The sequence below is a fragment of the Narcine bancroftii genome, chromosome 1 (assembly GCF_036971445.1).
Source record: "Narcine bancroftii isolate sNarBan1 chromosome 1, sNarBan1.hap1, whole genome shotgun sequence".
In the NCBI taxonomy this organism is placed as follows: Eukaryota; Metazoa; Chordata; class Chondrichthyes; order Torpediniformes; family Narcinidae; genus Narcine; species Narcine bancroftii.
The window spans coordinates 431962240-431975515 of NC_091469.1; the positions used below are offsets into that span (position 1 = coordinate 431962240).

At 42.8% G+C, this 13276-nt stretch overlaps 1 protein-coding gene across 6 annotated transcripts in view; it reads left to right on the forward strand.

Annotated features, from left to right (window-relative positions):
* Nucleotides 1-13276, forward strand: part of LOC138751657 (triple functional domain protein) — a 470729-nt gene that overhangs the window by 433797 nt on the left and 23656 nt on the right. For all 6 annotated transcript variants that reach the window (XM_069914221.1, XM_069914224.1, XM_069914223.1 and 3 more), the window contains one exon: nucleotides 12051-12129. In XM_069914221.1, the coding sequence (XP_069770322.1) occupies nucleotides 12051-12129 (79 nt within the window). The remainder of the gene's footprint in view (nucleotides 1-12050; nucleotides 12130-13276) is intronic.

Here is a 13276-nt window from a genome sequence, read left to right on the forward strand (position 1 = left end):
TTGTAGGTAAATCTACGGACATTCGGTGACTCGGGGGTCTTTCTTTTGTTTTTTTCTTTCTGACTGTAAAAACTGTAAGAGGCGCTTTGGCAATTCCTGCCTGTGGCAAATCTGTCTGCTTTGCAACAGGCAAAAATGGACATTGTTTTATTACTGTGACAATAAATTGAATCTTGATGTTTGCCAAGGTATCCAAAATCATACCAAACCTCCACAAACTCCTGCAGAAGTAGAGGTGCTGACATGCTTTCTTCACGATGACATTAGTATGTTGGGTCCAGGAAAGGACCTCCAAGATAGTAACTCCCAGGAATTTAAATTTGCTCATTCTGTCCACTTCTAACCCCCTAATGTTCACTGGATCGTACACCTCTGGTTTTCCCTTCCTAAATTCCACATTCAGCTCCTTGGTTTTGGTAACGCCATTCCTTCACTGATGTGACGACAATACTTGGAGACTATTGTCATAATGGTCAATTAACAGAACAATAATGTAGAGAATACCTTTTATATCTCACTTTGGCAGTTTAAGAAAATGAAAAATCAGTTATCAGTGATCCATCCATCTCTAAGAATCATTATTGGATGAAAAGAAGAGTAATGAGTGGATTGATAGTTTTAGAATTGGCTTGCCCACAGGACACAGAGGGTAGTATTGGAATTTATTATTCCAGCTGGAGGTCCATGACCAGTAGTGCTCTGCAGGCATGAATGATATGACCCCTCCTGTTTGTGATATACACAAATGATTTTGATGAAAGAAGTAGATGGTTAGGTTATTAAGTTTGCAGGTGACAAAATGATTGGTGGACTTTTGGACAAAGTAGTGGCCTATTGAAGAATGCAACAGGATACAGATCAGCTACTGATATGGGCAGAGAAATGGCAGATGGGGATTAATCTAGACAAGCAATAAGTTGTCAAATAGGTCAGGGCAATGAGCAGAAGAGTGAAAAAAGACAAGTTGCAGCAATATAAACCTTTTGTGAGGCCACACTTGCAATACTATGTGCAATTCTGGAGGCAACGTTAAAGGAAGAATGTAGAGACTTTGGAAAAGGTACAGGACATATATTGGGATGCTGTCTGGTTTAGAGGACTATGAGGAGAGATTGCACAAACTTGGGTGATTTTCTCTGATTAGAGGCTGATGAGAGATGTGCAGTCAAGTTTTCTGCAGGATAAAAATATCAGATATTGCAGAATGGGCGTTTAAGGCATGGATTGGAAAGTTTAAAGAAGTTGTGCAGAGATAGTTTTTTTTTCAACACCATGTTAGGTGCAGTAATGGAAGCAAATGCAAGAGTAATGTTTAAGAGGCTTTTATATTTGACAGCACATGCAGGGAATGGAGGGATATGAATCACATGCAAACAGCAGAGTACTTGTTTAAGTTGGGTAGCGTGTTTGGCCCAGATATATGGGGAAAAAGGGGCTGTTCCTATTCTGTACCACTCTATGTTCTATTTTTTAAATCTCTAAATGGAACCTGATGTTCATAAGCACAAGAGTATAATCGTGATGGTGGAAACATCCACTGGTTTGTTCGTGCTCATGGGAAAGGTGACCTGCCATTTCTGCCAGCCTACCCTTTCAGTGACTCTAATGTCATATCAATGCTCCTGACAACTGATCACTTGCTAATGTAGTCTAGTAAGGCAGGACACTGGACATCAGAAGTAAACATAGGTAATCTCCATTACCTGGGAATAAATAAAAGAATATCACACAGTATTAGATAGAACATTAGGAACATAGAACATTACAGCACAGAAACAGGCCCCTTCGGCCCTTCTAGTCATTGCTGAACCATTTTTCTGCTTAGTCCCATTGACCTGCACACAGTCCATAGCCCTCCATACCTCTCCCATCCATGTACCTGTCCAAATTCTTCTTAAATATTAAAATTAAACCTGCATTCACTACTTCAGCTGGCAGTTTGTTTCACACTCCCACCACTCTCTGTGAGAAAATGTTCCCCCTAAACTTTTCCCCTTTTACCTTCAACCCATGTCCTCTGGTTTGTATCTCAGTGACCCACAGTGGAAAAAGCCTACCTATATTTATTCTATCTATCCCCCTCATAATTTTAAATACCTCTATCAAATCTCCCCTCATCCTTCTCCGCTTCAGAGAATAAACTGCTAACCTATTTAACCTTTCCCCATTACTCAGTTCCTGAAGTCCAGGTAACATTCCTAGTAAATCTTCTCTGTACTCTTCTAGCTTATTGATAACTTTCCTATAGTTAGGTGACCAAAACTGCACACAATACTCCAAATTTGACCTCACCAATGTCTTATACAACTTTGCCATAGCATCCCAACTCCTACACTCAATACTTTGATTTATGAAGACCAATATGCCAAATGCTCTCTCTACCTGTGATGCCACTTTCATGGAATTATCTATTTGCATTCCCAGACCCCTCTGTTCTACCTCAGTTCTCAGTGCCCTACCATTTACCATGTATGTCCTTTCTTGATTTGTCCTTCCAAAATGCAACACCTAACATTTGTCTGCATTAAATTCCCTCTGCCATTTTTCAGCCCATTTTTCTAGCTGGTACTGATCCCTCTCCAAGCTTACAAAACCTTCACTGTCCATGTTGTGTCATCTGCAAACTTGCTGATCCAATTTACCAGATTATCATCCAGATCATTGATATAGATGAAAAACAACAATGGTCCCATCACCGATTCCTGAGGCTCACCACTAGTCACAGGCCTCCAGTCTGAGAAGCAATCATACGCCACCACTCCTGTCCATCCATTGTCAAATCCAGTTTACTACTTCACCATGAATACCAAGGGTCTGAACCTTCCTGACTAACCTCCCATGTGGCTTTGTCAAAGGCCTTAATAAAGTCCATGTAGACAACATCCACAACCTTTCCTTCATCAAACCTCCTCAAAAACCTCTCAGACTGGATAAACATGACCTAGTATTGTAAGGTAAAACATCATGAGATGGGAATGTGTAGGGAGTTACCCTGTACAGGGCAGTAACAAGAAGGGGAGGTGTCCTTGTACTCCTGTTAGGTAAAACATCATGAGATGGGACCGGAGAAGGAGTCACCCAGTACTAAGGAGTAACAGAATGCATCCTTGTACTTACAAGATAAGAGAGACATTGATGGATTGAGAGGCAGGAAGCTAGCAGGGAAAGGATAGCAACAGTTTTAGTCATTGGACAAGTAATGATATGATGATCTTCTAAGCATGTATCCAAGGGTATAAAAAATCACCATTTTGCTGATAACGGCAGAATGCATTCTCCGACTAACCTGGTTGGTCGCAAGTGTTACAATCCGGTAATAAAGAACAAAGAACCCTGATTTCGACTCAGCCTGGTGTTTGTCTCACTCATTCATGAACAAAGCAGACCTAACAGTATGCACAAAGCCATGTTGACTATCCGTAATTAGTCCTGGCTATCTGAAGACTTGTATAGCCGATCTCTTAGAATACATTCCACAATAATTCATCTACTACTGATGTCAGGTTCACCAGCCTATAATAAGGCTTACTTTTGGAGCTTTTTTATAAAACAGCGGTACAATGTGACCTACCCTCCAAACCTTCAACACCACATCCAAGGATATTTTAAATATTTCTGTCAGAGTCCCTGCAATTTCTACACTGGCCTCATTCAAAGTCTCAAGAATGTTTTGTCAGGCCCTGGGGATTTATCCACCCTCATTTACTTTAAGACAGCAAGCACCTCCTCCTCTTTAATCTGTATAGTTTCCATGACCTCACTGCTTGTTTTCCTTACTTCCCTTAACTCTATGCCAGTTTCCTGATGCAAAAAAAAATCATTTAAGATCTCCCCCATCTCTTTTTGCTCCATACATAGCTGATCACTCTTCGAGGGAACCAATTTTGTCCCTTACTATCCTTTTGCTCTTAATATACCTGTAGAAACCCTTAGCATTTTCCTTCACATTGTCTGCCAAAGCAACTTCATGTATTCTTTTAGCCTTTTTGATTTCTTTCTTGAGATTTTTCTTGCATTTTTTTTATACTCCTCAAGTACCTCATTTGCTTCATGTTGCCTATACCTGATATTCACCTCTCTCTTCTTCCAAAGCAGGTCCAAATTTCCCTCAAAAACCAAAGTTCTCTATGCCTGTAAAGTTTGCCTTTGATCCTGACAGGAACATACAAGTTCTGGGCTCTCAAAATTTCACCTTTGAAGGTCATCTACTTACCTGGCACATCCATGCCCAAAAGCAACTTATCCAAATCCACGCATTCTCATTTCCTCAAAATGAGCCTTTCTCCAATTAGAATCTCAACCCGAGGCCCAAACCTATTGTTCTCCATAATTAACATGAAACTAATGGCATTATGATCACTGGACCCAAAATGTTCTGTAACCTGTCCTGTTTTGTTCCCTTATAGGAGATCCAGTATTGCACTCTCTCTAGTTAGTGGTCTCTGTGTATTGATTTTGAAAACTTACCTGAACACATTTGACAAACTCCAAGCCATCTAGCCATTTTACTGTATGGGAGCACCAGTTAATATGTGGAAAGTTAAAATCTGCTATTACAACCTTATGTTTCCTGCAGCTGTCTACTATCTCTCTACAAATTTTCTCCTCTAATCCTATTTGACTTTTGGGCAGTCAAAAGTACAACCCCACAAGTGTGGTTATATATTTTCTGTTCCTCAGCTTCACCTATATAACCTCAGTAGACTATCTCTCTGGTTTGTCCTGCCTGTGCGCAGCTGTGATATTTACCCTGACCAGCAATGCCACTCCTTCCCCTTTCATTCTGCCTGTTCTATTGTATCTGGAGCAACATGAGCCCAGAATATTGATCTGCCAGACATGCCCTTCCTTCATCCAAGTTTCACAGGTGGCCACAGTGCCATAATTGCATGTGCCAATCCATGCTCTAAACTCTTCTTCCTTTCTTATAACATTCCTTGTATTGAAATAGATGCACCTGAGAACATTTCCACCACACACAACACATTGACTTCTAACGCTACATGCAATTTCCACATCATCTTTTCCCTCCTTCACTTCACTATCTGCTCTAGCACTCTTGGTTCCCATCCTCCTGTAAATCTAATATAAACCCTTCAGAGCAGAACTACCAACCTTCCTGCAAAGATATTAGTCGTGCTCCAGTTCAGATGTAAACTGTCCTGTCGGAACAGATCCCACCTTTCCTGGAAGGTCCAGAAATCTCATACCATCCCTTCTACAACATGTTTTTAGCCATGTGTTGAGCTGCAATTTCCTCCGATTTCTAACCTCATTGGCACATAGCATGGGTACCAATCTGAGATCACAATCCTGGTGGTCCTGTCTTTCAACCTAGCGCCTAACTCCTCATCCGTCTTACCCATGTTGTTGGTCCCTTCATAGACCACGATATCTGGCTGCTAACCCTCCCTCCAGAGAATGCTGTGAACTCAATCTGAGCTATCTCAGACCCTGGCACCAGGGGAGGCAAAATACCATCTGGGATTCTCAATCCCTTCCACAGAACCTCTTATCCATCTCCCTAACTACGGAATCCCATCTCTCTGCAGCACGCCTCTTCTCCTCCCTTCCCTTCTTAGCCACAGGACCATAATCCATGCCAGAGACCTAATCGCAGTGGCTTGTCCCTGGTAGGTCATTTCTCCTCCCCCAACATTATCCAAAATAGTATACTTGATAGAGGGGAACAGGTGGATTTTGCATATGGCTCGGACTTTTTTCACTGGAATTCAGAAGAATGAGAGAGGATCTTATGGAAATTTGTAAAATTATGAAAGGGATAGATAAGATGGAGGCAGGAATGTTGTTTCCATTTTTTGGTAGGACTAGAACTCAGGGACATAGTATCTAGATATGGGGGAGTCAGTTTAAGAAAGAGCTGAGGAGGAACTTCTTTTCCCAGAGTAGTGAATCTGTGGGAATCACTGATCAAGTAAGCAATAGAAGCTGCCTCATTAAATGTATTGAAGACATTGTTTGACAGATTTCTACATAGTTGGGGAATTAAGGGTTATGGGAAAAAACCAGTAGATGGAGCTGAATCTTTGGCCAGATTAGCCATTATTGAATGTGGAGCAGGCTCGAAGGGCCAAATTGCCATCTCCTTGTTCTCATGTAAATATAGAAATCATAGGGTCTTGGTACTAAAACCAACATAATGCAGCTTGATAATATGTAGCTCATTTTGGAGAGTGAGGAAGTGATAGTTTGCAGCCACATAGAGTATGTAGAGAACACCTCTTTGCCATCCTCCTCAGCAACAGTTGATTGTTCTAGATAGTATGGGGAGGATGACCTGACAGAAGATGACCATGCACTGAGCATGGCTCTGCAGCAGAGAGGCCAAAGAGGCATAGGAGATTTCATTATGAGAACAGACAAGAGATTCTGTGAGCCTGATAAAGGAGGACCATCGCCTTCCCAAGATCGTGTTATATGGCGAGCTCTCCACTGGCCACCGTGACAGAGGTGCACCAAAGAAAAGGTACAAGGACTGCCTAAAGAAATCTCTTGGTGCCTGCCACATTGACCACCGCCAGTGGGCTGATAACGCCTCAAACCGTGCATCTTGGCGCCTCACAGTTTGGCGGGCAGCAACCTCCTTTGAAGAAGACCGCAGAGCCCACCTCACTGACAAAAGGCAAAGGAGGAAAAACCCAACACCCAACCCCAACCAACCAATTTTCATCTGCAACCGCTGCAACCGTGTCTGCCTGTCCCGCATCGGACTTGTCAGCCACAAACGAGCCTGCAGCTGACGTGGACTTTTTACCCCCTCCATAAATCTTCGTCCGCGAAGCCAAGCCAAAGAAGACATACATAACATCACATAAAAGCCTGAGATTATTTTTCCCGCAGGCGAGGCAAAATTATCACTTATTGGTAGCGCAAAAAAAACCCCACAATGTACAAATGTAGACAAATAAAGAAATGTAAACAACTGTGCAATACAGAGAGGAATAAAAAATACAAATAATAAAGTACAAAAGTAAGAGTTCTTAAATGAGTCCGTGATTAAGTTTATTGTCAAGGAATTTGATGGTGGAGGGGTAGCAGCTCTTCAGAACCTAGCTGTGAGTCTTTTGGCACTTGTACCTCTTTCCTGATGGCAGCAGTGAGAACAGAGTGTGCGCTAGATCATTGATGATTGCTGCTGCTCTCCGATGGCAGCGTTCCCCATAGATGTGCTCAATGGTGGGAGGGTTTTGCCTATGATGTCCTGGGTTGTGTCCGCTACCTTTTGCAGGGCTTTACACTCAGGGGTATTGATGTCCTCATACCAGACCGTGATACAATGGTATGTTGCCTCCCTGGTGCAAGGGCTCAGAGTCTCCAATCGGGTCCAGTATGTTCTGATGGGAGAGGATGGACAGCCAGAAATCTTGGTAACATTACACAAGTTAGGAGGTCCAGAAGAGGGAAGATAAAGGTAAAGGTGGAGCCGACTGCTACAAAGAAACACACACACTTGCAGTGTGGGAGGTTAAGCTCTGAGATTTATTGAGGCTGGAAAGGCACCATTTATACAGTTGGAGTTCCCGCCATTTGTTTGATTGGCTGACATCAGCCGCATGAGTAATAATAGCGGGCGGGAACATTCTTGCATGTGAATACCCTTCTTCCACAGCTTTTTATTGATCTGTTAGCTGGGCAGCTTGGCCAGCGCCATTTTAAGGCTGCTGGTCTTGTACTGCTCCAGCTTTCAACCACGCCAGCTATATCTTGGCTGTTTGACACTGCATGCACGTCTTGGCCCACCCGCTGATTTGTTTCCGCAACCCATGCCACACATACTTACTGGCTACCAACCGAACCATGGTCCTGATTGATGGAAAATTTGTCGCCTCCATGCCGTTTGGACGATAGGTTAAACCTACCCGGTGGTCACATCACATAGGAGGGTAGAGTTACCTGTGCCAACTGGGATGTCCTGAAGCTGCAGCCTTGTGACGGCAGTCCTGTACTGAGGTATCACATTGTCCTGCTGCTGTGCCTCCGCCAGTGCCACGAAATCCAGTCCATTAGCCAAAGTGGATGCTCTATTTCAACAAGGCGTCCACGACCATGTTGTTTTTTCCCCGAGTTGTGCCTCACATCGGTGGTGTAATCTGAGACGTAAGACAAGTGTCTCTGCTGGTGGGCTGACCATGGGTCAGAGTTCTTGGCCAGGGCAAACGTCAGTTGTTTGTGGTCCGTGAAAGCCCTTCCGTCTAGGAAGTACCAGAAGTGGCGGATGGCTAAGTACAGTGCCAGTAGCTCTCTGTCAAAAGCACTGTACTTTAGCTCAAGGGGCCACAGATATTTGCTGAAGAAAGCTAGCCAACGCCACTTCCTTCCATCTACTGCTCCAGAGCTCCGCCAATCACCATTCCTGAGGCATCGACTGTGAGGGCTGTGGGTGCATATGACCTGGGGTGGGCCAGGAGGGCAGCATTACCCAGGGCTTCCTTTGCTTCCATGAACGCTCTTGCGGAGTCGTCATCCCAGGTCAAGTCCTTTGGTTTGCCGTCAGGGTGAAGAGTGGGCACGTAGTTCGAGCTGCTGCAAGGATGAATCTGTGATAAAAGTTGAGTGTCCCCACAAACTCCTTCAGGCCTTTGGTTGAACTGTGCCTTGGGAAGTTGTGGATAGCCTCCGCCTTGCTGGGTAGTGGTGTGGCCCCGCATTTGGCAATCCTGTGGCCCAGGAAGTCAATCGTGCTCAGCCCGAACTGACATTTAGCCAGGTTGACAGTAAGGCCGAACTCACGTAGGTGACTGTAAAGGATTCAGAGGTGTTGTAGATGTTCCTGACAGGTTCTGCTCACCACCAGGATTTCATCTAAGTAGATGAAGGTGCCATCCAGGTCTCGGCCCACCGTATCCATCATTAGCTGGAAGGTCTGTGCCACGTTCTTGAGCCCGAATGGCATCCTCAGGAACTCAAACAGCCCGAATGGAGTGATGATGGCTGTCTTGGGGATGTTGTCAGGGTGCACTGCGATTTGGTGGTACCCTCGCACCAAGTCCACTTTGGAGAAGATCATCGCTTCATGCAGGTTTGCCGCAAAGTCCTGGATATGCGGCACGGGGTAACAATCTGGAGTGGTGGCCTTATTAAGCTGACGGTAGTCGTCGCACGATCTCCAGCCCCCAGATGCGTATGGCACCATGTGCAGGGGAGAAGCCCATAGACTGTCCAACCGCCGAACGATGGCCAACTCCTCAAACTTGCGGAACTCCTTGGCCAGTTGGAGCTTCTTCGGGGTAAGTCGTCTCACTCTTGCATGGAGAAGTGGACCCTTAGTAAGGATGTGATGCCTGACGAAAGGTGGACGATCTTGCTGTACAGCTGCAGATTGAAGGGTGCAGTCCTGTGGCCATTACTGAGTCATGGCTAAAGGATAGATGTCATTGGGAGCTGAACATATAAGGATACATCGCAAGAATAATAAAAGCAAGAGGGAGATACAAGGAAGCATGGGAAGATAGAGGACTGGGAAACATAAAAACTTGGAGAAGACAAACTAAGAAGGTGATGAGGAAGGAATTGATTAATTATGGAAGGAGGTTAGCAAATAATATCAAAGAGGATACTAAAAGCTTTTTTTAAAAAATATATAAAGAGTAAAAGAGTGACCAAAGTAGACATGCGACTGATAGAAAACAAGGCTGGCGAAATTATAATGGGAGCAAGGAGATGGCAGAGGAACTGGATGAATATTTTGGACCATTCTTAATTATAGAAGACTTTAGTATCATACCAAACTCTCAAGGCTCTCTGGGAAGAGAAGTGAGTGCAGTGACGATCGCAAGAGAAATGATACTTGGGAAGCTAAATGATCTAAGGGTAAATAAGTCTCCTGAACCAGATGGAATGCATCCTCAGGTTCTGAAGGAGGTAGCTGCAAAGATTGTTGAGGCATTGGTAATGATCTTCCAGGAATCAATGGATTCAGGCATGTTTTTGGGGGACTGGAGGATAGTGAATGTCACTGCTGTGTAAGAAGGGTACGAGGCAGCAGAAAGGAAATTATAGACCTACAGTATTAGCCTGTCATCAGTGGTTGGGAAGCTGTTGAGTCGATTGTCAAGGATGAAGTTACAGAATACCTGGAGGTGCCTGAAAAGATAGGCCGAAGTTAGCGTGGTTTCCTCAAAGGAAAATCATGCGTGACAAACCTATTGCAATTTTTTGAAGTAAGAAGGAATCACAAGTCGTATAGACAGAGGAAATGCAGTGGATGTTGTGTATTTGGACTTTCTAAAGGGCTTCGACAAGGTGTTAAACAAGATGAGAGCCCCTGAAATTACAGGAAGGATACTCGCATGGTAGAGCATTGGCTGATCGATAGGAAACAATCAGAATAAAGGGATCCTATTCTAGTTGGATAGTGGTTACCAGCGGTGTTCTGCAAGGTCGATGTTGGAGCCGCTTCATTTTTCATTGAATATAAATGATTTAGATTGTGGAATAGATGATTTTGTGGCTATATTTGTAGATGATAGCAAAATAGGGGTAGGGTGGTTGGTGCTGATGATCCTGAAAGGCTGCAGAGAGAATTGGATAGATGAGGAGAATGGGCAAAGAGGTGGCAGATGAAACACAATGTTGGAAAGTGTACGGTCATGCACTTTGGTAGAAGAAATAGACGTGGAGAAAAAGTCAAAAGAACTTGAGAATCCCCATGCAGGATACTCTAAAGGTTAACCTCCAGTTTGAGTTGGTGGTGAAGGAGGAATAGCATATAGGAGCAAGGATGTTTATGTTGAGTCCTTATAAAGCAATGGTGAGGCCTCACTTGGAGTACTGTGTACAGTTTTGGGCACCATATTTGAGAAGAGACATGCTGGCACTTGAGAGGGTTCAGAGAAGATTTACTAGTATAATACCAGGAATGAAAGGGTTAGCATATGAGGAACGATTGTTGGCTCTTGGACTGGACTCATTGGAGTACAGAAGAATGAAGAGGTTGACCTCATCGAGGCGTAGCAAATGCTGAAACTCCTGGACAAAGTAGATGTGGCAAATGTTTCCCATGGTAGGGGATTCTCAGACAAGAGGGCATAATCTCAGGATAAAAGGGCATCAATTTTAATCAGAGATGTGGAAAGATTTCTTTAGTCATAGAGTTGTGAGTCTTTGGAACTTGTTACCACAGATGGCTGTGGAAGCGAGGTCATTGGGTGTATTTAAGGCAGAGCTTGACAGATATTTGATTAGTCAGGGGATCAAAAATTACAGGGGAAAAAGCCGAGGAGTGGGGCTGAGTAGCGGAGAAATCTCGATGGGCCAATACATGTGATCTTGTGAATGGCGTAAATGTGCCATTTTTATCAAGTCAACATGTGCATTCAGAAGCAAGTACAGCCTCACTGTTTCCTGCTTACATTTACCTGTGGGGTATGCTGTGTTAAATCAGAAGGCAAGCCCTTGAAAGCAAAAGTCATTCCTTTGTAATTGACAATGAATTCCAGGCTATTTAATGTAATAAAATGTCATGACATTTTGTGGAGGTGAAGAATGTTGATCATGGGAGCTTTTAAACAACCTGAAATCTTGTGTTGTGCCAGGGAGAATGAAGTTGAAAGTTAGGCAGCATTATGGAGAGAAAGCCAGATTAAGTTGAAAGTTATCTGTGAAGTTTTAATTATGGAAGTGACTAGATGAATGAAGAAATATGAGGTGAATGCAGGGAAATTGGAACAGCTTCCTCAAGTAGGATTGATGCTGACAGATTTGAAATGTTTTGGTGGTGAATCAATCCTATAATCTAAGATGATAGAACAAATAATATTAAGGAATTTAATTCCCTTTTCACCCCCAATACTGCAATCTTTGTAACACATGATCTCTTCCACAAATGTTAATTTCCCATGCAATAATTACTATAATTTTATATTTCCATGTATCCCTCCAGGTCAATACTACTTGAATTCCATGTTTCACCTTTCCAGCCAGTAACCTGTCAAATCTTGCTGCTATTATGTAGTTAATCAGCTCGCACTGTCTTAAAGATTTCTTGAACACCCATGATTAATGGTAAGATGTTTTTTTTTTAATTTTAGGACCTAGAAGTGACGGAAGAAGGGTCATCTGGAAGGATAACTTTGATTCTGTTTACACTGAAATTGCAGAAATTGGCAGGTAGTCTTTCTCATCTCATCATTCGCATTAATGCTTTTTGACATTTCTTCATCCATTACTTTTCCTACAGATTTTGAAAGACGTTTCTCATATGATGCTCCTTTTATTTCTTTTGAACAGTCTTGGTGGTACTGAATTAATGTCGCAGATAGAAGGCATTGAGGGAATTGTATAGACACAAGAGACTGCAAATGCTGAAATCTGGAGCAAAAATGAACACCTAAGAGATGTCAGTGGTTCAAGCAGTATTTGTCGGGCAAAGGAATGTTCGAGGTTTTGGGTAGATGAGAGTTTACTGTCATATATGAAAGTATGATGTACAATGCTAAAAATTATTACTTGTAGAGGTTCAAGAACCTATTAGCTGATGGACTTCAGGTTTCTGTACCTTCCTGAAGGTCACAGTGCACAGTGAGAAGAGATTGTGACCAGGTTGCGGTGGGGAGGGGGGGGGGTGCGGGGGGGTGGTCATAATCATAATTTTGACTATCTTCAATAAATAGGCAGTTGGAGCCTGTGAAGTTGTTGGGTCGGTTTGCTATTTTCTGCAGCCTCCTGAATTCCTGGGCACTTGAATTACCAAATCAGACAATGATGTAACCAGTCAGTGCACTTTCCACAGTACACCTGTAGAAGTTTGATAAATCTATTCAATGACATGCCAGATTTCATTAAACCTGTAAATGGATATTTGATCTCTTGTGTATTCTGTAACGACAGTGACTGGGTTCTTTCATTTTACACATAATCTTTCAAAGATTAATCTTTCATGTCAGTTGGAGAACTAATCAGCTACTTTTGTGAGTTCAGAGAAATATTTGATTGCATAGTCAGGTTTGTAATTGTTTGAAAAGTGGAGAATAATCACTTGCTTAGAATTTAAAATGGAAAGTCACAATCCTAAATTATATAAACCATGTCTGTTCAGTGCAGCGCTTTTCAAAATTTCCAAGTCACTTCATGATAACGTGATAATTTAGTGAAATTTAAGAATGTTACTGTTTTACATATGTAAATATTTCAAGTACTGCTGGTAAGGATTTAATGACTCATTTCTATGCAGGGCTGAACCAAAATTTCACGCTATAATTCTACCATATTACAAGGAACAAAGATGTAATAATTGAGATTTTCTTTCATTAGAATC